The following is a 23,190-nucleotide window of genomic DNA, read 5'->3' on the forward strand; positions in this document are numbered from 1 at the left end:
TCTGAGCAGGGAGCCCGATGATGCAGGGTTTGATCCCAGGACCCTGGGATCATGCACTGAGCCAAAGGCAGTCACTTAACGACTGAGCCACCCAGGCACCCCTAGGTCCTGTGTTCTTAACCATCATTCTGTACTGCTTCCCTACACTACACTGCTAAATGCTCTTTATTAAAAAAAAAAAAAAATTAAAATAGTTCATGACGTAAATAGATTATCTGCCTGAAGTTATATGGTGTTTCATACATGCGTATATACATACACACACATCCATACAAAAACTCACACGTGTACTTGGTATCTTGACATAACTATTTTAATGTTTCAGATGAAGGTTATTTTGCACATAAAAATAAAGTATTTCCAGGGCGATACAGTTTGCTTTATTTATATATCAGAATCTATGTGCATGTATTTCATGTAGCGTGTATTAGCTATTCTTGCTGTTTGCCGCCAACGTATCCACAGTGTGGGCACGATTTTTAGCAACACTTTGTTTGTCTTGTTTCCTACTCACCCCTTCTCAATATGCAATGTAAATAATATATTTATATTCCAAGTAGTATATTTCTATTCCACTTTTATTACAGTCTTCTAGCAGAAATATAAGTATAAGGTAGACTTGGTCAGACATCTCAAAATAGAATAGTCTAATTCAAACCGAATGAGATCAAGCTTTTATTTTTAGCTTTGCCATTTATCTTCTATCTTTGGAGAATGGAGACAGGGCCAGTTGAGAAGCACATAGTCTCCTTAGACATTACTTATCTTACATCATAACTCATACATTTGCCTGTAATGGACTAAGGCCATTAGGGAGAACCATATTTGGAGAAGACAGAGGTGCATTAGAGATATAATTTAGGATTCATTTTGGCAACAAGTCTAACATAAAATGATTTCAGAGTCACAATGTAATAGGAGACCAATCCAATCACAAAATAAACCTTAAGTTTAACTGAAGAGTATAAGCTTATATCCTTTCCTTGAAACCAAAAGCTCGTGGAAGTTTTAACTTGAAAATGTGTATCTTCTAGCAATAGCCTTAATGTGTATCCTAAGAGTCAAGAGATTGGGGTGGGAGAGAACATGATTCTTTAATGATGTCTGGTAACTTCAGGAGGAGCTATGTTTAGCTGTTTCTTTACTAGCCAGAACAGAGTCATACATAAACAGTGGTTTAGAATTTTTCACTTCCCAGCTCTTTTCTAATTTTAAGAAGTTCTTTGCTCACATTGTAAATCAAAATATTTACATATGAATTAAATAGTGTATTAAAATGAATCAATATAAGTATTGCAAGATGTATAAATTTTAAAAAATTGATAATTTTGACTAAATAAAATGAATACTATGACTTATAAAAATCACAGAATACCACCTTAAACAAAATTAAAAGGAAACCACAAACTAAAAAATATTTTGAATAAAGGGCTACTATCACATAGAGAGTTTTTACATATCTGGATGAACATAGTATTTCTTCTTTTTTTTTTTTTTTTAAGATTTTATTTATTTATTTGGCAGAGAGAGATCACAAGTAGATAGACAGGCAGAGAGAGAGAGAGGGAAGCAGGCTCCCTGCTGAGCAGAGAGCCCGATGCGGGACTCGATCCCAGGACCCTGAGATCATGACCTGAGCCGAAGGCAGCAGCTTAACCCACTGAGCCACCCAGGCGCCCCCATAGTATTTCTTCTAAAAGAGAAGTATACTGATGATGCAAATTTTGTAGATACAAACTCCACAAATAAATGCCAGTACCCAATAAACACGAAAAAATGTACAGATTCGTTATAAGCAAATGACATACATATCAAAACAAAAACGAACTACTGCCTTTGCCTGCGCAGGGGTAGCATGGTGACGGAAGGGTGTGGCACAATAGTCCCTCTTGAACCACACCCTGCCGCTGAATGCATGAATTGACATGACTCTTTGCTGTTGGTTTTGCTTCCAAAGCCCACATCTCTTTTTTCCTTTTAAAGGAATGGACTTGATATTTCTACAGTCGTTTCAGATTTACAGAAAAACTGAGCAGGAGCTGTAGAGAGCTTCCAGAGACTCCCTTTGCGCCCAGCCTGCAGCTCCCCGTGTCATTCACGTCTTTCGTGGCTGTGCTTGTGTCACAAAGGATGAGCCAACATGGATACATTATTCTTAACTAAAGTCCGGGGTTTATATTGGGGTTTCCCCTGGTGTTGTGCGTTCTGTGGGTTTTGACAAGTGCATAGTCACGTGTATACACAATTACAGTGTCACTAACAGGACTTTTACCACCCTCAAAGCGCCTTGTTTCTCCCCTAATCCTCACTCCCTTCCTTCCTCTGAACCCCTGGTAACCAGTGATCTTTTAACTGTCTCCACAGTTTCCAGAATGTCATAGAATAGGAATCACTTAAGATGTGTCCTTACCCCGTGGCTTCTTTCACTTAGTAATATGCTTGCACAGTGCCATGCTTGCACAGTGCCATGTCTTGTCATGAGTTAATAGCTCATTTCTTTTTGTCCCTGAATAATATTGCATAGCATGGATGTACCACAGTTTGTCTATCCACTCGCCTATTCAAGGACATCTTGGTAGCGTCTAAGTTTTAGCAGTTATGAATAAAGCTCCCATATGCATCCAGATGTTCGGTCTGCATCTAGAGTCGCTGTGTTTGTTTTGTTTTGCATATGGATGTCCGGTTGTTGCGCCATTTGTTGGAAATATAGCCCTTTCTCCATTGAGTTGCCTTTGCTGTTTCGTTAAGGATCAGTTGCCTATATTGTGTCTGGCTCTTTATCCTGTTCCTTTGATTTATTTAATTCGTCTTTCACCAGTGCCGCGCTTGTCTTATCACAGTACGTCTTGAAATGGGCTATTGTCATTTCTCCACCTTTGTTCTCCATCAGTATTGTATTTGCTTTTCTGGGCTTTTTTTTGCCTTTCCATATGAACTGTACAATCAACTGGTCAGGATCCACAAAACTTAAAAATAACTGGGATTTTTATTGGGATTGCATTAAATTCATCAATCAGATGGGAAAGAACTGACATCTTAACAATAGTGAGTCTTATCCATGAATATGGAATATCTCTCCATTTATTCAGTTCTTTGATTTTTATGTCTGAATTTTATAATGTTACTCATATAGATCTTGTACATATTTTGTTAGATTCTAAATACCTAAGTATTTACACTTTTGGTACTAATGTAAATGGTATACTATTTTTAATTTTTAAATTCCAGTTTTTCATTGCTGATATGTAGGAAAGCAATTGACTTTTACGTAATAATCTTCTATTCTGCTATCTTGCAATAATCTCTTATTTGTTCCAGGAGTTTTGTTGTTATTGTTGATTCTCTGACATTATCTACATAAAGGGTCCTATCATTTGTGAAGAAAGACAGTTTTAATTCTTCCTTTGCAAATCTGTACACGTTTTATTTCTTTTCTTTTCAAATAACTATGGCTTCCGGGATGATTATTTTTTAAAGATTTATATATTTGACAGAGCACGTGCACACAAGCAGGGGGGAGAGAGAGAGGGAGAAGCAGACTCCCCACTGAGCAAGGGGCAGGACGTGGAGGCTCAATCCCAGGACCCTGAGATCATGTCTCCAGGCTAAAGCAGATGCTCAACTGACTGAGACACCCAGATGCCCCTGGGATGATTTTGAATACAAGTGGTGAGAGGGGACATTCTTGCCTGGTTTTTTATCTTAGCAGGAAAGCATCTAGTTTCTTACCGGTAAGTATGATGTGGGGCACCCTGGTGGCTCAGTGGGTTAAACATCTGACTCTTGATATCAGCTTCTGTCTTGATCTCACGGTCAAGAGTTCAAGCCCTTCATTGGGTTCCATGCGGGTTGTGGAGCCTACTTTAAAAAAAAAAAAAAGGAAGAAAAAGTATGATTTTAGCTATAGGTTTTGGTAGATGATCTTTACCAAATTGAGGAAGTTCCTCCTCTATTCCTAGTTTGCTAGAATTTTTATGTAAATTGGTGTTGGTTTTTGTCCAGTGCTTTTTCTGCATTTATTGATACGATCATGTGATTTTTTTTCTTTAGCCTGTGTTATAAGCTGCTTTAAGCATCTGTCTGCATGTTTTTATGTAGATATAAGTTTTCCATATAATCTTATCAATTGCTTTTTGAATGCTGAACTAGCTTTGATTACCAGGGATAAATCCTTCTTGGTTGTGTTATATAACTTTTTTTGTAATTGTTGAATTATGTATGCTAATATCTTGTTGAGTATTTTTATATCTATGTTCATGAGAGATAATGGCCTTTAGTTTTCTTTTCTTGTAATGTTTTTAGTTTTCATCTTAGGGTACTACTAGCTTCACAGAATGAGCAAGTAAGTATTCCTGTACAGCTATTTTCTGGAAGAGATTTAGAGAATTGGTATAATTTCTTCCATAAATGTTTGGTAGAGTTTACCAGTGAACTCATTTAGGCCTGGTTCTTTCTGTATTGAAAGGTTATTAATTATTGATTTAATTTCTTTAATAGATTCAGGTGTGTTCAGATTGTCTGTTTCTTCTTACGGAATTGGTCCATTTCATCTGTATTATCCAATTTGTGGGCATAGAATTGTTCATAATATTACTTATTTTTTCTTTTTTGAGGCAGAGTCAGATTAGAATTTTTTTATACTTACTTAAAATTCATATCTGACACAATAGGGATAGTTGTATTCTGTGTCTGCCTATTTAAAATGTAATCTAAGAACAGACTCCTTACCAGATTTATGTGGATGTAATCAGATCTGAAAACATATGACCTAAGAGATAGGTTGTTAAATTTAACCTAAGGGGGATTTTCTTAGAACCATTTTGGGAAAGAGATAATATTTTCTTGTGAACATTCTATCTAGGAAGAATTAAGCAAAGAGTGAGTGGTTTAACATATTTTGATTTTTACAGTCACTTTAAAACTTTATGTTAAAAATAAAACAAGATAAAACCATGACATGAGGTGCACCTGGGCGACTCAGTGGTTACACGTCTGTCTTCAGCTCAGGTCATGATCCTGAGGTCCTGGGATGGAAGCCCACACTGGGTTCCCTGCTCAGGGGGGAGCTGCTTTTCCCATCCCACTCCCCCTGCTTGTGCTCTCTCGCACGTGCTATCTGCCAAATAAATAAAATCTTCCAAAAAAAAAAAAAAGCATGACATCACTTCCAAGCTACTCTCTACACACTCAAACACTTACTCATTTTATGTGTCTGGCAGGATGGGATTTGGCTGTGGTCAGTCTCTTCCTTTTCCGACACCCCGGCACAGAGGAGTGAGGATACATTAGTCAGTGAAAGGCCAGCCCACCCACGCTACACTCCTCCAGGGTGAAGAAAGCCTAGAGATGTGACCACTACATGCAACACATGATCCTAGATTAGCGCCTGTGAAGAAATTCCAGTCTTTCTCTTTTTAATGTCCTTGGGATTTGCAGGGATGTCCCCTCTTTCATTTTTGATATTAGTAATTTGTGTATACATATATTTTTTGTTATTTTATTTGCTTACTTTGCAAGAAGAGAATTTGCAAGACGTTTGGATTATTACTTTTAGATCTTTTCCCCTAATATGTGCATTCAGTGTTATAAATTTCCTTAAGAACTACTTTTGCTACATGCCACAAATTTGGGTAAGTTGTATTTTCATTTTCATTCTGTCAAAATATTTTTAAATTTCTCTTGAGATTTCTTCTTTGGTCTTTGTATTATTTAGGAGGGTACTGGTTTATCTCCAATGATTTAGGAATTTCCAACTATCTTTTTTTTTTTGAGAGAGAGAGAACACAAGCGGGGTGAGAGTCCGAGGGAGAAGCAGACTCCTTGCTGAGCAGGGAGCCCGAAGTGGGACTCAGTCATGGGACTCCAGGATCATGACCTGAGCTAAAGGCAGACATTTAACGACTGAGCCACCCCGGCGCCCCCAACTATCTTTTTGTTATTGGTTTCAGGTTCAATTCTATGTGTAATCCTAGAGTAGACATTGTATGATTTTTATTCTTTAAAAATTGTTCATGTGAAAAAAAAATTGTTCATGTGTACTTGTAGCCCAAAATGTGGTCTGTCTTGAGGAATGTTCCATATAAACGTCAGAGTACGTGCGCTGCTGTGTTGTGGCTGACGTAGTCTGTAGATGTCAATTATTCCGATCGACCGATAGTGCTGTTCAGTTTGGCTCTGTCTTTCCTGGTTTTCCGCCTGCTGAGTTTGTCCATGGTTGATAGAGAGCTACGGAAGTGTGTTTGGCTGTAACAGTGGATTCATCTTTTTCTCCTTGCTGTTTCATCAGTTTTTGCCTCACATGTTTTGATGCCCTTCTGCTAAGTGCATACACAGTAAGGATTGTTAAATCTTCTTGGAGAATTGATCCCTTTATCACTATGTAATGGCCCTCTTTCCTTGCTCAGAAGCTTGCTCTGTCTGCAATTAATGTACTACTCCAGCTTTCTTTTTATTAGCATCTTTCTTTCTCCATCTCCTTACTTTTAATCTATATGTGTCTTTATTTGTAAAGTAGGTTTCTGAAAACATATAGTCAGTCCTGTTTTTTGTTGCATCCTGATAATCCCTGTCTTCTAATCAGTATATTTGGAGCATGGTATTTAAATTCATTATTCATATAACTAGATTAATATTATCATGTTTGTTACTGTTGTCATTGTTTTTGTTTTTATTCCTATTTTTACCTTTTACTCTTTTTCTGCCTTTTGTGGTTTTAATTGAGCATTTAAAAATAGAATGTTATGGGGCACCTGGGTGGCTCAGATGTTAACCATCTGCCTTCAGCTCAGGTAATGATCCCAGGATCCTGGGATCGAGCCTTGCATCAGGCTCCCTGCTCAGCAGGAGGCCTGCTTCTCCCACTCTCCCTGTTTGTGTTCCCTCTCTCGCTGTGTCTGCCTCTGTCAAATAAATAAATAAAACCTTTAAAAAAAATAATGTTATTTTCTCTCCCTTCTTAGCATATAAATTATATTTCCTTTTTTCCTTTTGAGTGTTTGTCCTAGAGTTTGCAGCATCCAGGTACAACTAATCCCAGTCCACTTTGAAATGGCACCATATGTCATGGGTCGTAGAGGGACCTTATAATAACAAATAGTCCTCTTTCCTCCTTCTTGTCCCTTGTATCATTGTGGTCATTCATTTCACTTACTCCTAAGTGTGTGTATACACACATAGATTTTGTGTATATTATTATAATATTATGCATACATAATCGGATGTATTATTCCTATTATTATTTGAACAAACTGTTAGAGTAATTAAAAGAAAGTTCTTTATTTTACCTTCTTTTATTCCTTCTCTCAGGATCTTCCTTTCTTTATGTAAATCTGAGTTTCTGACCTATATCATTTTCTTCCCTCTGAAGAATTTCTTTTAACATTTCTTACAAGGTGGGTCGGCTGACAACAAATTCCCTCAATTTTTTTTTTTTAAGATTTTATTTATTTATTTGACAGATAGAGGTCACAGGAAGGCAGGGAGGCAGGCAGAGGAGAGAGGAGGAAGCAGGCTCCCCGCTGAGCAGAGAGCCCGATGCGGGGCTCGATCCCAGGACCCTGGGATCATGGCCTGAGCTAAAGGCAGAGGCTTTAACACACTGAGCCACCCAGGTGCCCCAAATTCCCTCAATTTTTATGTGTTTGAGAATCTTATTTCTCCTTCACTTCTGAAAGATAATTTTTCAGGGTATAGTTCTAGATTGGTGGGGAGGTTTTATCTCAATATTTTAAATACTTTACTCAAGTCTCTTCTTGCTCGTGTGGTTTCTGAAGAGAAGTCTGATGTACTACTCTGTTTTCTCCCTCTGGCTTCTTTAAAAACCTTTCGTCTTTGATTTTCTGCAGTTTGAATATGATAGGCCTAGGGGAGGTATTTTTAGTGTCTGCATTGTTTGATGTATCATGAGGTTCCCGGATCTGTTCTGTCATTAATCTTGTGAAATTCTCAGCCATTATTACATCCGTTTTTGTTCTGTTCCTTTCTCTCTTTTCCTTGCGGTTCCCCAGCACATGTCTGTTACTCCTCTCAGAGTCGTCCCACAGTTCTTCGACTTTCTGGCCCATCTTAATTTTTCTTCTCTTTGCATTTGAGTTTTAGAAGTTTCCATTAACACTTCTTCAAGCAGGGGCACCTGGGTGGCTCAGTCAGTTGAGCCCCAACTCTTGGTCTCAGCTCTGGTCACGACCTTGTGATTATGGGATTGAGCCCCGCATCGGGCTCTCCCCTCGGTGAAGAGTCCGGTTCAGATTCTTCCTCCATATCCCTGCCCCTCCGTCCCTCCCTGCTCACATGCTCTCTTGCCCACTCTCTCACATTCTCTCGCTCTCTCTCTTACTCTAAAATGAACAAATAAAATCTTAAAACATTTCTTCAAGCTCCCTGATTACTTCCATGGTCATGTCCAACCTCCTGATCAGCCTATCAAAGGCCGTCTTCATTTCTTTTCCATTTTTTTCTAGAATTTCCTTTTGATTCTGTCCTAGAATTTCAGTTTTTCTGCTTATATGATCTGTTTTCACATGTTGTCCACTTTTTCCATCAGAACCTTTAGTATATTAATCATAATGAAACTCCTAGTCTGATAGTTCCAGAATCTCTACCACATCTGAGTCTGGTTCCGATGGTGTCTCCATGTCTTCAACTGCATTTGTTTGTCTTTTTAGAATGAGTTTAATTTTTTGTTGAAAGCTGAACATGATGTACTGGGTAAAAAGAACTGAGATAAACAACGTCAGGGTGCAGGCGTTGTGTTTCTCTGGCTAGGAGTTAGACTCTGCGCCGCTTGCTGGAGCTACAGGTGTCAGAGGCTAGAACGTACTCTGATGTCCTTGTTTTCTCTCCCCTCTTGTCTCCGGGTTTCCCTAGAGACGTCTTAAATAAGGTGTTCGACATGCGACATGCTTCTTTTTCTGTTGTGATCCCATTAGTACACAGAAGCCTTATAGAAGTCCCGGGTCCTGGTAAGGTGTGGGGAGAGGGGAAGAATTCTCGATATAGTCCTGTCATTAGGCCTTAGTCTTTTAGTGAGCCTGTGCCACTGGGCTGAGGCCCCCCAGGTTTTTGGTTTTTTTACCCCCCCCCCTTTAGGTGAGACAGGAAGGGGCGGAGTTGGGTATTTCCCTTCCCAGTTGGTCGGATTCTGGTACAACCCTAGGTCTTAGGGGCTCTGATTTAATAGTGTCCCTTGAGGGTTGGGTTTGTTAAGAAGAACAGAATGTTCTGAATGTATTTCAAAATATGTACTTTCCCCCGAATCTGCCAGAAACACAGGGGATTTTTCTCCACCTTTCACCCTGAAAACATATTGGGCTTCTGGAGGTAAAACTCACATAATGGGCCCCAGCCTGGAGTTTCTAACTCTTAAGTTTGGCCACACTTAGCCTCCAGCAGTTCATCAATTAAAACTTTTCTCCCCATTACTGGCTTAAACCAAAGGTTTCCGCTCCTGGACTTCTGCTCCAGTGAACTGTGATTCTGTCTATTTGCCTCTACCATTGACTTCACTTCTCAGATGGACCTGAGAAGGGTTGTCGATTGTAAGTTTGTTCAGCTCTTTCCGTGTTGAGGGGACAGAGAAGGCAACTAACAAGCTCCTCACATACTGCGTTGGACTGTTATGACTTCTCTAGAAGACAGTCCTACAGATGCCCTTGGAGTCAGTAGGATCATTTCTAGAAATTGTTCTTCAGAAAATAGACATAGGTACAAAGATAAATACATGAAGATACTATTATAATATCTGAATATTATTTATAATAGCAAAAATGGAACTAATACAACTGTCTGACAATAAGGTATTGATTTAAAAATTATGAAACATCAGCATAGTTATGTTTTTAACTAATGTTTTGAGGGGGAAATATTCATGGTACATCAAAGGACTAAAAATTCAGTGACTAACTGAATTAGTTAAAACATTAACTAATGTTTTGAGGGGGAAATATTCATGGTACATCAAAGGACTAAAAATTCAGTGAAAAAGTAGTATATACCTATACAGATGGCCAGTCTCTCAGTTTTGCCTCAGGCCCCAAAAGTTTAGGACACAGGACATCCTAAAGAATAAGGGAATCATCCCGGGAATAAGTCACAGACATCCTAAAGCAGGTACCAGAGCACTTCTGCAGCAGCAGCTAAAGACAGTGAAACCAGTTTTACTACCTTTAGTCAGTTCCAGGCTTTGCAAGGACGGCTGAGAGTTGAAGAGGCCCACAGAGAAGTGTTCAGAAGAGACTTGCCCGTGTGCTCTGGTCCCTCCAGTCTCCCCCACCTCAAGGGGAGATGGAGGAGCTTCAGGAACACACTTCCAGAGCTGGACAGGTGTCCCCTGGGGTTTGGTCTGAGTCCTTTAACAAAAATCCATAGTCAAGAGCCTCTTTGTAGCTGGCAAAGTGGAAAAGAGGACGGCCTTGGTGGCATATGGCGCTCCCCCAGTGGAGGGCAAAGGTAAGGCATGCGCTTCCCATGGCCCAATTATAGGCCCTAGAGAAAGGGCCATTTCCGAAGGCATCGCAACCGATCTTCATCGAGGTCTAAACTGCCGGGAGACCACAGCTGGGCAGGGCCCATAAACCGGCTCACCTGCTAGTGAAGTCTCCAGACGTCACCCTTGGGACCACTCAAGCGGGTCTCTCTTCCCTCCTCTGCTTTCCTCTCCTTTTCGTCCCTACCTTGGAGGGGTCCAAAGCAGCAGCTAACAAGGATGGACAGAGTAAGGCAAAAAAGGAAAAAGGCTTATTCCTCTTCACTGAAGCCTTCCAAGCCTGAAACAGTCCTCTCCACTCACTCATTCTGGAATTTTATACATTGCAAAAACACAAGAGGGAAACGCCTCAGAATGTTGATGTGTAAACAGTGTTTATCTTCTGGCATATATGACTTTTTCATCCTGTATTTCTTTCTAAATTTTATAATTTAGTACCTATATAATCAGATTAATTAATTAATCAATTAAATTAATTAATTTAATACCTATATAATCAGAACAAAACATGTATACATACTCAGAAAAAATGTGTTTTTTTAATAATGACCCTTCAAGAATTAATTTGTTATCTATAAAATATATGTAATATATTAGACAATCAATTCCTCAGAAATATGTTCTTTCACGGTATAATTTCATTTGAGGCCTAGTCTTCTGAAAGAAATCTAATTTGCCAAGTTGGGAATTTAAAACTATTATTTTTCCTCAAAATGGTTGCTGTCTTGATTAAAAAATAATTATTGATTTACTACTGACAATAGGCCATTCGCCTTATACACATTGCTTCTAATCCTCACGCTAATCCAGCGGGAAAGATTGCATTGTCCCAATTTTAAAATGAGGAGAAGGGCACTGTAGAGAAGTAAAGTTGCCCAGGGTCCCCCAGCTAGTGCACAGAGGAGCCAGGATTAGTCCTCGAGTCTGTGCCTTGCTGTGCAGAGCTCCCAGATAATTTGTGTGTCCTTTCTCTGGCCTCTTCTGTGTTTGCGTCAAAGAAAACTCTGGTTCACACACTGAACTTGTACACGACTGCTGCATAGAAACCGAGTAGTCATTATGCTTGGTTGCATGACACATGGCTTGATTTCTTTATTTTTTTAAAGTTTATTTATTTATTTATTTATTGGACAGACAGAGATCACAAGTAGGCAGAGAGAGGAGGAAGCAGGCTTCCTGCGGAGCAGAGAGCCTGATACGGGGCTCGATCTCAGGACCCCGCGATCATGACCCGAGCCGAAGGCAGAGGCTTAACCCACTGAGCCACCCAGGTGCCCCCTCTTTGACTGTTTAATATAACAGTGAACACAAGAGAACACACTGCCAGCCCAACAACTAGAACTTTCCCAGTGGCTTACCACTGTGCTCCTCCCCATTCCACCCCTGAAGAAGTAACCACTCTTCTGGGCGCCTGGGTGGCTCAGTGGGTTAAGCCGCTGCCTTCGGCTCAGGTCATGATCTCAGGGTCCTGGGATCGAGTCCCACATCGGGCTCTCTGCTCAGCAGGGAGCCTGCTTCCCTCTCTCTCTCTCTGCCTGCCTCTCTATCTACTTGTGATCTCTCTCTCTCTGTCAAATAAATAAATAAATAATCTTTAAGAAGTAACCACTCTTTTATAATTTTGATACAGTAGTAATATAGAAATAAATCTTCCATGTAAAAGTAGCTAAATATGTACATGTAGAGATTTTTAATGTAAATGAAGTCGTACCATACATATTGGTTTACAACTTGCTTTTTTTATAACTTAGTATTTCTTGGAGTTTCTTCTCTGTCAGATACCCCTAAGGAACCAAGTTCTCTGCAGCTGACTGATAAGTGAGGACAGTGTCTGTGGTACATTAACTTGTCTGCTTTGGTTCCACAACCTCTAGGGGATCTTTGCCCCAGCCTTCAGATTCCTTGGTTTGAGCTAAATGTATGTGATTTCTGCAGGTAGTTCCGACACCTCCGCGTGTAGCCAAACCCCGTACGTGTGCAGGACATGCGTATGCACACTGCCCCCACCCGCCACACCCGCTGAGAAGACATGGTTTGTTAAATGGTGGACATGTTACAACTGCGTCACGTGCACCTGTCCTTTAGTTAATGATGCGACACTGTCGTTTGCATGGAAAAGTAATTATGCTTTTTAAATAATACACCTAATACTTTATTAGAACACATAGTTTTAACAAAGAGATACTTTCTCTAAGTGGTAGTTATAAAATTTACTGAGATGTAACTATCAGACTCTACTTTTGCCTCAATTTATTGGCTGTTTATTTTGCTTATTGCAGAAGTATTTAATTTTCTGAGATTTAATTTGAGCCTCTAGAATCCCATTTTATCCTCTTCCTAATATTTCCTTCCATGGCTCATTTATACTGGCCTTCCTGGGAAAACTCAAGAGAGAAAGAATTCTCTTCTTCCAGGCTTATAGTAGGTTCCATTCTGAGACCCTGTATTACCTTTTTTTGAATGTCAGTGTTGAAGGTATTAGTGTAAAACCATGAAGGTGAATGCTTTCCTCCTTATATGGGTTCCAGAAAAAAAGGTAAGCTATTGGGGGTGCCTGGGTGGCTCAGTGGGTTAAGCCGCTGCCTTCGGCTCAGGTCATGATCTCAGGGTCCTGGGATTGAGCCCCGCATCGGGCTCTCTGCTCATCGGGGAGCCTGCTTCCTCCTCTCTCTCTCGGCCTGCCTCTCTGCCTAGTTGTGATCTCTGTCAAATGGATGGAATCTTTAAAAAAAAAAAAAAAGAACACAGGCTTCTGCCACCACCACTCTCGCGAGGTGATCCTGGGCGAGTTACCTTCCACACGTCAAGAAACTTTGCAGGACACCGACTACGTGCCAGACACTCCATCAGAAACAGAAGCAAAATGACAAATATATCTGGTCCCTGCCTGCAGAGACCATACAGATTATTACGGGAGGCAAATGCATTTTAGTCATTTTATTTTATTTATTTTTTATTTTTTTATTTTAAAGATTTTACTTATTTATTTCCCAGAGAGAAAGAGATCACAAGTAGAGGCGGACAGAGAGAGAGGAAGGGAAGCAGGCTCCCCGCTGAGCAGAAAGCCCGATGCGGGGCTTGATCCCAGGACCCTGAGATCATGACCTGAGCCGAAGGCAGTGGCTTAACCCACTGAGCCACCCAGGCGCCCTTTCTTTCTTTCTTTTTTTTTTTTTTAAGATTTTGATTTTCTCATTTCTAAAGCAGAAGTCATTATTTTTACCTTATTGGCTGGTTTGAAGATTCAAGTTCAGATGGTATCATCTGTAGAGAGCCTTGTGCACGGCAAGCACTAGATAAATGGTGCTTCTGTTTGTTTATCTCAACAGTTCGGAATGAGGAGCCAAGTCTACGGAGGGAGAGTTTGGTTAGAATAAACGTCATCTAGAACTTGGTCCTAAATACACAGAAATTCAAAGTGCAGCCTATGGGTGATGTGACTTATCAGTTAGGGCCTCGGGAGCCTCAGATGACTGACTGCTCGCTCTGTCTGAGTCATCCGTCTTCTATGGCAGCCGAAACAGGTTTTAAAAATAGCACACAGATCCCAGAGAGGGCCAGCTCTCCACGCTGCTGTGCTCAGACTCTCTGAATTCTGGTTTCAGCGTGTAGGCAGGGGGTACCACTGATTAGGCAGTCCATCAAGGGACACCACCAGAGTGATGAGAAACGGGGAGTCCAAGCCATGAAAAGAGTGGCTGGCCGGAGGAGATTCGGCCTGCCGTGCATGTCAGAAAGTGGAGGTGGGGGAGTGCAGGGTGAAGGGATAAAAACAAGGGTCCGCTTGTTCCCTGAGACTCCAGAGGGCACAGTGATGACCAGGGATGTAAGCGGAATGGAGAAGGTTCAGTTTGATGAGCCTTTCTCCCATAGGATTAAAGGTGTCTAAAAATTTACCTGTCTTCCTTGGTTTTTGTGATCATGCAAAAGGCAGAGAAGCATATTGCTAGGGTGCCGTGGAGGAAGTTCCTCATCACCTCTGTTTGGAGATTGGACCAGAACCAAATGATCTTCAAGACCCCTCCAGCTTTGATATTTTTGTGATTTCATACCCACTCCAAGTGTAGCTTATTTGTAAAGGCGTATATAAGAGTGACGGTTACAAGCTTACATTGTAATTGGAGGAGCAACACACATTTCAGAAGTTCTTCAGAGTGTGAGGATGAAGTCATAGTAAGAGAATGGCATAGAGCTGATTATGATTATTTGCTAAATGAATTTAGAATTCGACGCTTTTCAACCTTTTTTTATTATTTCAAATTTTTATTTAAATTCTAGTTGGTTAGCATCAAGTGTAATCTTGGTTTCAGGAGTAGAATTCAGTGATTTATAGCTTGCTGTAATGCCCAGCGCTCACCACAAGTGACCTCTTTAATACCCATCACCCATCTAGCCCATCCCCCACCCATCTCCTTCCCAAAACTCCCAGTCTGTTCTCTACAGTTAAGAGTCTCTATTCGTTTGCTTCCCTCTCTCTTTCTTTAATGTCTTATAAAGCACTAGTCCCTCACAAACTGAGTGCGTAATCTCAGGGAGGAAAAGGATATTTATATGTTTCTAGGTTATTATAGTATCATTATAATGTCAAGGGCTTAAAATTTTTAATAATTACTAAAGCGTGTTAAATAAACTTTTTAATGGGAAGATGATATCGAAGGTCAGGTGCTGTATCGAGATTGTAGGGTTAGAACGCCGGTGACTGAACGTTGCAGTGCAGGGTAACGTTTTCTTTGTAGAACTTTCGAAGTTTTACTGCACGGCGGACATTATGTCCACCAGGACTACGGCAGGACAAAGCCAGTATTCGGTAAAATTAGATCATCTGCTTCGAGACCAACACTTTTATTCGTATTATAAGAAACTGGTTCAGCATGTGTGGGATCAGGGGTATATGGGAAATCTCTGTACCTTCCATTCAGTATTGCTGGGAACCCAAAACTGCTCAAAAAAAAAAAAAAAAGAATAGTTAACGTCCTTATATATTTTAAATTAATGAAGCCAAACAGTAATTAAGTGGTGGAGTCTAACTTGTGAGACTCTGAACTCTTGGCAATTTCCATCGGTAGACTAGAAAGACCGTACGTAACCACACGCTCAGCAGAACTCTTGACATGTTCAGCCGCATGTTACCTGTGGTTTGTCTGCAGGGTTCGGAAGGAAGGGGAATGTGAGGGTCATACAATAGCATCAACACTTGTTTGGCATAGACCCTAGAGAAGCAAAACCAATGTTCATTCAACAACCAGCATATATGGCAGGTTTAACTCCACATTGGAGTTAAACTAATGTTAACTTAAAAAAGTTAAACCTCCAGCCGAAATAGCTTGATGGTGGTTGATGACTGTCAGCCATGAGTGTCCTCCAACTAAGACCACCTGCTCTCCAGATCAACAGCCAACTATCAGTTGGTTTCCCCTTTTGAGGTGCCTAGTGAGAACATCTGTAATTTTTATTATATTACAAATATTCATCAAGAAATATTTATATATCTGAAAATTATTTAAAATTATTCTCAAATACCAACTAACCCAGTTTGAAAATATTGAGTGTCTCTTTCCTCATAAGTATAATGGGGGAGTTAATTAATTCATCTCTAAGGAGTTCCTTACTTCTAAAGTTCTGCAGCTTTATAAAATCCAGCCCTTAAGAAGTATTGGAATTATTTTGCCTGGACATAGTTGTAAATATTTAATGACACTACGTGTCTATACGTGTCTATACTACTATACGGATAGTACGGTGCACTATCCATACTACATTGTTAACATTTCTTTAAAAATGATTTAAAAATTGATGTGTATAATTAGAGCCTGCTTGTGTATCCTCTAATTTATTAATATGGATATATAAAGAAGTAAACACACATTTATAAAATAAATATAACACTGTGTTGGTAATTGATCCGTTATTGATTATCCCTGAGTAGTAAGACCACAGGTGATTTTTGTTTTTTCTTCTTTCTCCTCCATAATTTATTTCTACTTACCATCTGAATTAATTTTACAGTAGGAAACAGCATCCGAATCTAAAAAAAAAAAAACTAAGGTGTGTGTTTTGTAAATTGTTTTAATACAGCACTCTATGAAACCCACCACATTGAAGGAAGATCCAACAAGGGACCTGAAACAGCTTCTCCAAGAGTTGAGAAGTGTGATCAACGAGGAACCAGCCGTGCCGCTGGGCAAGCCCGAGGAGGAAGGGAGAACACCGTCCCTGGGAGTCTCCTACGTGGCTGTGTAAGGCTGGGGGGATGCAGGATCCCCGGGTTCTCTGTGGGAGGTGCAGGTTTAACTTCGAAGAGTATCTGACATCTCCAGGGAAAACAACATGAAAGCGGAAGGAGCGAAACAAAAGTCAAATAACGTGATATCAAGAGCAAATAATATAGTTATCATTCCGTTCAGAAGGAAGTCATCAAAGCAAGGCGTTACCCAAAGTTACATTCGCGTAGTAATTTATAGTTCCCAACAGATTTCACATGCATAATCTTATTTGATTACCATAACAACTGTTTGAAACCAGACAGGGCAGGAGCTGTTATTCCCATCTTAAAAAGGAGAAAAACACAAGTTTCAGAAGGCTGACTTGCCTGCAGCCACCCAGTTAAACTAAACCCGTGAGGACTACATGACTCTCCAGATGTAATCTAATAGGAAAGTCCTTGGTTCTCTAGAGATTCATGCCAGTGACATATACCAAATGAACAGAAGGTCACACCTGAAAAAGATTTCTGCCAGTTCTCCAGCCCTTCCCTGTATTACCTGCAGAAATCAATGAGATTCTCATGTTCTTTTCAAATACTGTTTCAAAATTTTACTGTGTATTATTATTAGATTAACTGAAAGCATTTTAATACAGTACACACCATATTTTTGGCATAATAATATTAATTGTATACTAGCCATTAGTATTACAACAACCTTTTGTAATATTCATTTTCTAGTTATATGACAAATATCTAAAAGTAAAACTCTAACATAATACTTACCTATAAGCAATCTCCAGTTTCTTAAGATGTTTAATTAGTATATGTTAACCTGAAGTAGTTAAATATTAACTGGATTTATTTGATGTTTATTAATACTATTAGTAATAGTAATAGTAAAATAATAAGCACAGCCCAGTTACCTAGCGTAACATTGCATTCTCTGAATCATGTGTCAGAAACGTTCCATTGGCCACTCCACTGAGGAATACATGTATGTGCAAAACAATATACATGCCTCCTAAGGCAGAGCAGTATTTATTATTAAGCTCATTTGACAGATGAGTTAATTTAGGCATAGATTGTATTGTCTTCTCCTATGAAGCAAAGAGGCAAAACCAAAAGTAAAAGTTGGAACCCAGGCTCCCAGCACTAATCATTCCACAAAGAAGACCGTGATTTCTTGATCAGGTGATTTCCATCACTTTAGCCACTAATTATGGGCTTAAATTATATTGGATTATATTGAACGTGAATATATTCATGAATATATTTGGTCCCTGCCTTTAAAGAATGCATGTTAATTTGCTATAATCCTACAAATGACCTTGTCACCAAAGCCTAAACTCAGCTTAAAGCTTTTAAGAGTCTGTGAAAGCATTTCTGAGCTGATGAATTCCAAGGGCAGCCTTCTGCAAAATTTGCTTGGAGGCCTAAGATCTGCTGCTGTGCTTTCAAGAGCAATTGATTATTCTAAAAATACATGGAATCTGGAAATTGTTCTTTGTATAATTAACTGAGAATTATATTTATACAGAGATGTTAGAGAAAGAGGTTGCATAACTGAATCAAGCCTGAGATTAGAGATATGCCATAGGTAGGAAGAATCTGAGATTCTGATCTAATTAATTATCCAATAATTTTTTTATGTTTCCAGGTAATTTAGGAAGTTTGGACAATTTGCATGGGAATCGATGGGATTTGGGCATTGAAAGCAAGCTGTTACATTAATAAAACTAAATCAGACTTCAGTATATATACATACAGTATAATGTATTTTCTAGAAATCAATAGGAATTTTTTTTGGCTTATTTTAAATTTTGCTGCTGTTTACCCATAGGAAGATATTTACATGGTATACCATACCAAAAATAGAAGATTTTTTTTCTACATTTTACACTCATTTACAATGGTTTACCTAACTTCTGAGAGGAGGGTAGTCTGGAAGGAAGGTCTAACAACCTCAATACAGGATTTTAAGAACCCCACAGAGACCAATCCTGTTTTCCTCAGTAATTGAGAGCTAAATTTTTAAATGAGATCCTAAAAAGAGCATAAAGAAATGAAATCCATAACCCCTCAACAGAGACAACCTCTTCTTTTTAGCCAGGAGGAAAAAAAGCTAATATTGGTCTGTTATCCATGTCAGACATGAAGGACATGGCTCGCGGGTCTTCATCTACTCGCCGCCGTCTGCTGCGTTGGGACCTGGTCGCTCAGTCTGCCCCGGAAGGCCCTCCCCAACTTGTCACCAGCCCGCTTGACTCCCACAGTGCGCTCTAACCAAAACAGAGTGCTCCTGGCTCCCAAAAGGAGTCCAGTCCTTTCGTCTTCAAGCTCTTCTTTACACTGTTTTACCGCCTGGAAGAGCCAGTGCCCCAGTCTCCCTCTTTGAATCTGCGTTGGTGTAAAAGCAGGTTCAGAGGAACTACGTAGTTTTGTCATTCAGTAAAAATAACACCGTGTGCTCTTCGTTTCTCCCACCCTTCTGCCGACAGAAGCAACAACTCATTAAGGGACTCCACCGAAGGCAGCAAATCCAGTGATACTCTCAGCAGGTGAGAAGTGATCTTACCAGTCCCTGACTGGACGAGAGTCCCCGTTTCTACCACTTACTTATGAATTCAATAGCTGGTTGTCCCCCACCATGTGCCACCCTCCACGCTAGGTCCGTAGAACGTAATAGTGGGCAAGACAGACATGGGCTTACAGTTTTAACATCTGTTTATTGACTGCCTGGGAAAAAAACCTTACTTTTATCTTTTCTATTTCACCACCTGGAAAAAAAAAGAGAGATCAGAGCCTTTCTCATGTCCTAAGACTATGAAAATGAATTTTGTTTAAATCCAGCTAGACGAGGCCTAATTCATTGCTGTATCTTCAGCATCAGCCATATTGCCTGACACAGAGTAGTTGTTTGATAAACGTTTGTTTAGTGAATGAATGAAGACAGTATTATATATATATTATATATATATAATATATATATAATAATTATATATTATATATAATATATAATATAACAAAGTATTATATTTTCTTACTGTCTCTACTGCTTTGTCGATATATACAATGAATTTGAATCTTTCTAAACTAGATCCTTCTCTTTAATGAGTTTTGATTTTCTTCTCACCGAGGTATAGAACCTATTAGTAATATCTACAGCTATCTATGGCATATTTTTATTTTTTACATTTTCTGGATCTTTTGGACTTATTTCATTTAGTCTCTCTGACTTAGTTTTTGACTTGGGCATTATATTATCCATATATGGATTGGAAATGAAGGCTCAGATTGTTTACACAACTTGCAGAGTCATAGAGCTTGTGAACAGGGGAGTCACATTAGAACTCTGGTCTTGCTGGTTCCTGAGCTCAGGAACCACATCTGTGTACCTGGACTCAGCTCTGGGGAAGAGCCCAATCCTAGGCATGGGGCACAGAGAGGCTTCTACCCTAAGATATGTAAGCTCTGCTGTAGTTTTTATACGATCAGAAAACCTATTTCCTTTAGCAATGATGTGTTTGTAAAGAGAGAGATTAGGGAGGAAAAGCTGGACCTGGCCCCTTCCTGCATTCAAATGGGAGGAATTTCCCATTTGGATGCAGAAAGAATTTCTTTCTTTTTCTTTCTCTTTCTTTCTTTTTTTCTTTCTTTCCTTTCTTTTTCTTTCCTCCCTCCCTCCCTTCCTTTCTTTCTTTTTTAAGATTTTATTTATTTGAGAGACAGAGCACACAAGCAAGCGGGTCTGGCAGGGGGAGGGAGAGAGAACCTGAAGGCAGACTCCCCGCTGATGGGGGCATTGATCTCATGAGTCCCAGATCATGACCTGAGCCCAAACCAAGAGCTGAACGCTTAACCAACTGAGCTGCCAGGCACCTCGAGAAGAAGAGGTTTTCAGATATTTCATAGAAGCTCCAAAAAGTATGAAACATACTAGAAAATTAAAGATGCACTTAAATACTCTCTACCGTGGTAAATTGGCTATTTAAAAACTTCGCCTGTAAAAGAAGGAGAAAGAATACCTACATTTGCTGTTTCACTGCAACATTTCACTATCATTGCGGCATCTTTACTCGACAAAATAAGTCAGTTCTCGGGACGCCTAGGTGGCTCAGTTGGTTGAGCGACTGCTTTCGGCTCAGGTCGTGATCCTGGAGTTCCGGGGTCGAGTCCCGCATCGTGCTCCCAGCTCCACGGGGAGTCTCCTTCTCCCTCTGACCTTCTCCTTGCTCATGCTCTCTCTCACTGCCTCTCTCTCACTAAATAAAAATCTTTAAAAAAAATAAGTCAGTTCTCCACCAAATGTCTCAGAGATGAGACTCTCAGAGCAAGTCAAGCACAAATCCCCATACAGAGAAGTGCATGTCTTTAATTTTTTATTCCATTCTGGAAATAAGGACTATATTGATTTAACTTAAAAGGTTGCAGCGTAACAAAGGCCATCATTCCACAGACCCATGCCCCCATCTCATCTCCTATTTCTGTGAAGGGCGCCCTCTTTCCAGAGCGCCGCTGCTTAAATCCTAACATTATCTCTGGTTCTTCTTTCTCCTCTGTCTCGTTTCTTTCGTCACTAGATCTTACTAATTTCAACTCTGAAGCAGTTCTCAAATCCATTTTCTTCTTCGTACATCTTCTCGAGCTGCCTGCATTCTTTCCCTGTGACTGCTCCAACGAAATCAGTCGCTTCGAACAACACAAATGTCTCTCTCACATTCTAGGAGGCCCAAAGTCCTCCATCAGCTCCACTGGGCGAAGTCCCGATGTTGGCAGCGCCTGACCCCCTCCAGAAGCTCTTCGGGCTAATCCATTTCCTCACCTTTCTCCCACTCCTAGGGCTTCATTCCTTGTACCCTGGCTCGTGGCGTCTCCCTTCATCTTCAGACAGCAGCACAGCGTAGCATCTCCAAATCCCTCCATCTGCTGGGACTGCCGCATTGTCCTCTCTCTCCCGAATGAAATCTCCCCCGGCCTCCCGTCTTAGGATACGGTGGGGATAACCTCCCGGCTAACCCAGGGTAATCTTCCCATCTAAAGACCCTTGATTTCCTCACATCTGCCAAGTCTCTGGAACACTCGTAGGATCTTGGTATTCAGAAGCGGATAGACCTGGCCGCCGCGACTGAGCCTACCCCACGGCGTTAGGCCTTGTTCCCTTATTAGGTTGTTGTGGTGGCCTTGACCGTGTTTAGTGCGGATGTTTTTAAACATCTCTTAAACGTCTCTTGCGTGTTCGTCACTTCTGTGTATCAGCTTCAAATTGATCTGCCTAAAGCACACCTCAGACTGTGTCCGTTCCCAGCCCCCAGACCTTCAGAGTCCCCCCGCTGCCCACTGCAACGGCAACTGCCCTGGGAATTGGGCTCTCCACAGTACAGCCATGGCCTTCCTTTCCAGGAACAGACTTGGTGGTCTTAGGCCCCCTTTGGAGTCACCAATATTGAAGATTCCTGAGAACTTTTGTTTGTACAGGTCATTTCTATTGCTATTCCAAGTATTGGGAAATAAGTTTTCATATTAAGCATTAAAACATTTTGATACACATTTAGAAATAACTAAGTGTATTACATGTCAATGTAATGGCATTTTAGATTAAAAAATAATTTTTTCAAACAAGAAATTGTTGAGAAGGCATTGTTTTACAGTTTCATGTGTGGCTTAATAAAAGACAGCTGGAGGGGTGCCTGGGTGGCTCAGTGGGTTAAAGCCTCTGCCTTCGGCTCAGGTCATGATCCCAGGATCCTGGGATTGACCCCCGCATCAGGCTCTCTGCTCAGCAGGGAGCCTGCTTCCTCCTCTCTCTCTGCCTGCCTCTCTGCCTACTTGTGATCTCTCTCTCTGTGAAATAAATAAATAAAAAATTTTTTAAAAAAGAGCTGGATTCTCATATCTGCATCTTCATTTAATCTATTGTGACATCAGATACCGTGGAGCCTCTGGGAGACTCCACTGTATACTTAGGAGAGACTGAAAATTAAAAAGCAATATCTTGGTAGTGTTACAATGAAAACAGTGTTGACATCGCAAACGCCCTTCAAGGGAACAACTGCCATCATAGTCTTACACCGTTACCCAAACCACAGAGAAGAGGGTGGTTTATTTCAGCTTGTGGATTTAAGTAAGTCTGATAGTTCCGTGACGTGATACTACTATTGCCAAGAGAGGTTCCTTTCTTCGTCCTTTTTTTTTAATATTTTATTTATTTGACAGAAATCACAACTAGGCAGAGAGGCAGGCAGAGAGAGAGGAGGAAGCAGGCTCCCAGCTGAGCAGAGAGCCAGATGTGGGGCTTGATCCCAGGACCCTGGGATCATGACCTGAGCTGAAGGCAGAGGCTTTAACCCACTGAGCCACCCAGGCGCCCCTCGTCTTTTTTTTTTTAATTTTTAAAATAAGTTACTAAGATTGTGTCTCTTAGAATCGCTGAGAGAAATACTGGGTTTGATCGGCTGATCTTATAAAAAATGAATCTTATAACCAACACTATCACATTTCTCTT

The 23,190-nt window shown here is 40.3% G+C and overlaps 1 protein-coding gene across 1 annotated transcript in view; it reads left to right on the plus strand.

The window, feature by feature from the left end:
* CCDC158 (coiled-coil domain containing 158) overlaps positions 1–23,190 on the plus strand; it is a 107,652-nt gene that overhangs the window by 77,594 nt on the left and 6,868 nt on the right. The window contains exons 19-20 of the mRNA XM_045987555.1: positions 16,559–16,719; positions 19,187–19,246. Coding sequence (XP_045843511.1) covers positions 16,559–16,719; positions 19,187–19,246 — 221 coding nt within the window. The remainder of the gene's footprint in view (positions 1–16,558; positions 16,720–19,186; positions 19,247–23,190) is intronic.

Source organism: Meles meles, chromosome 2, assembly GCF_922984935.1.
Source record: "Meles meles chromosome 2, mMelMel3.1 paternal haplotype, whole genome shotgun sequence".
Lineage (NCBI taxonomy): Eukaryota > Metazoa > Chordata > Mammalia > Carnivora > Mustelidae > Meles > Meles meles.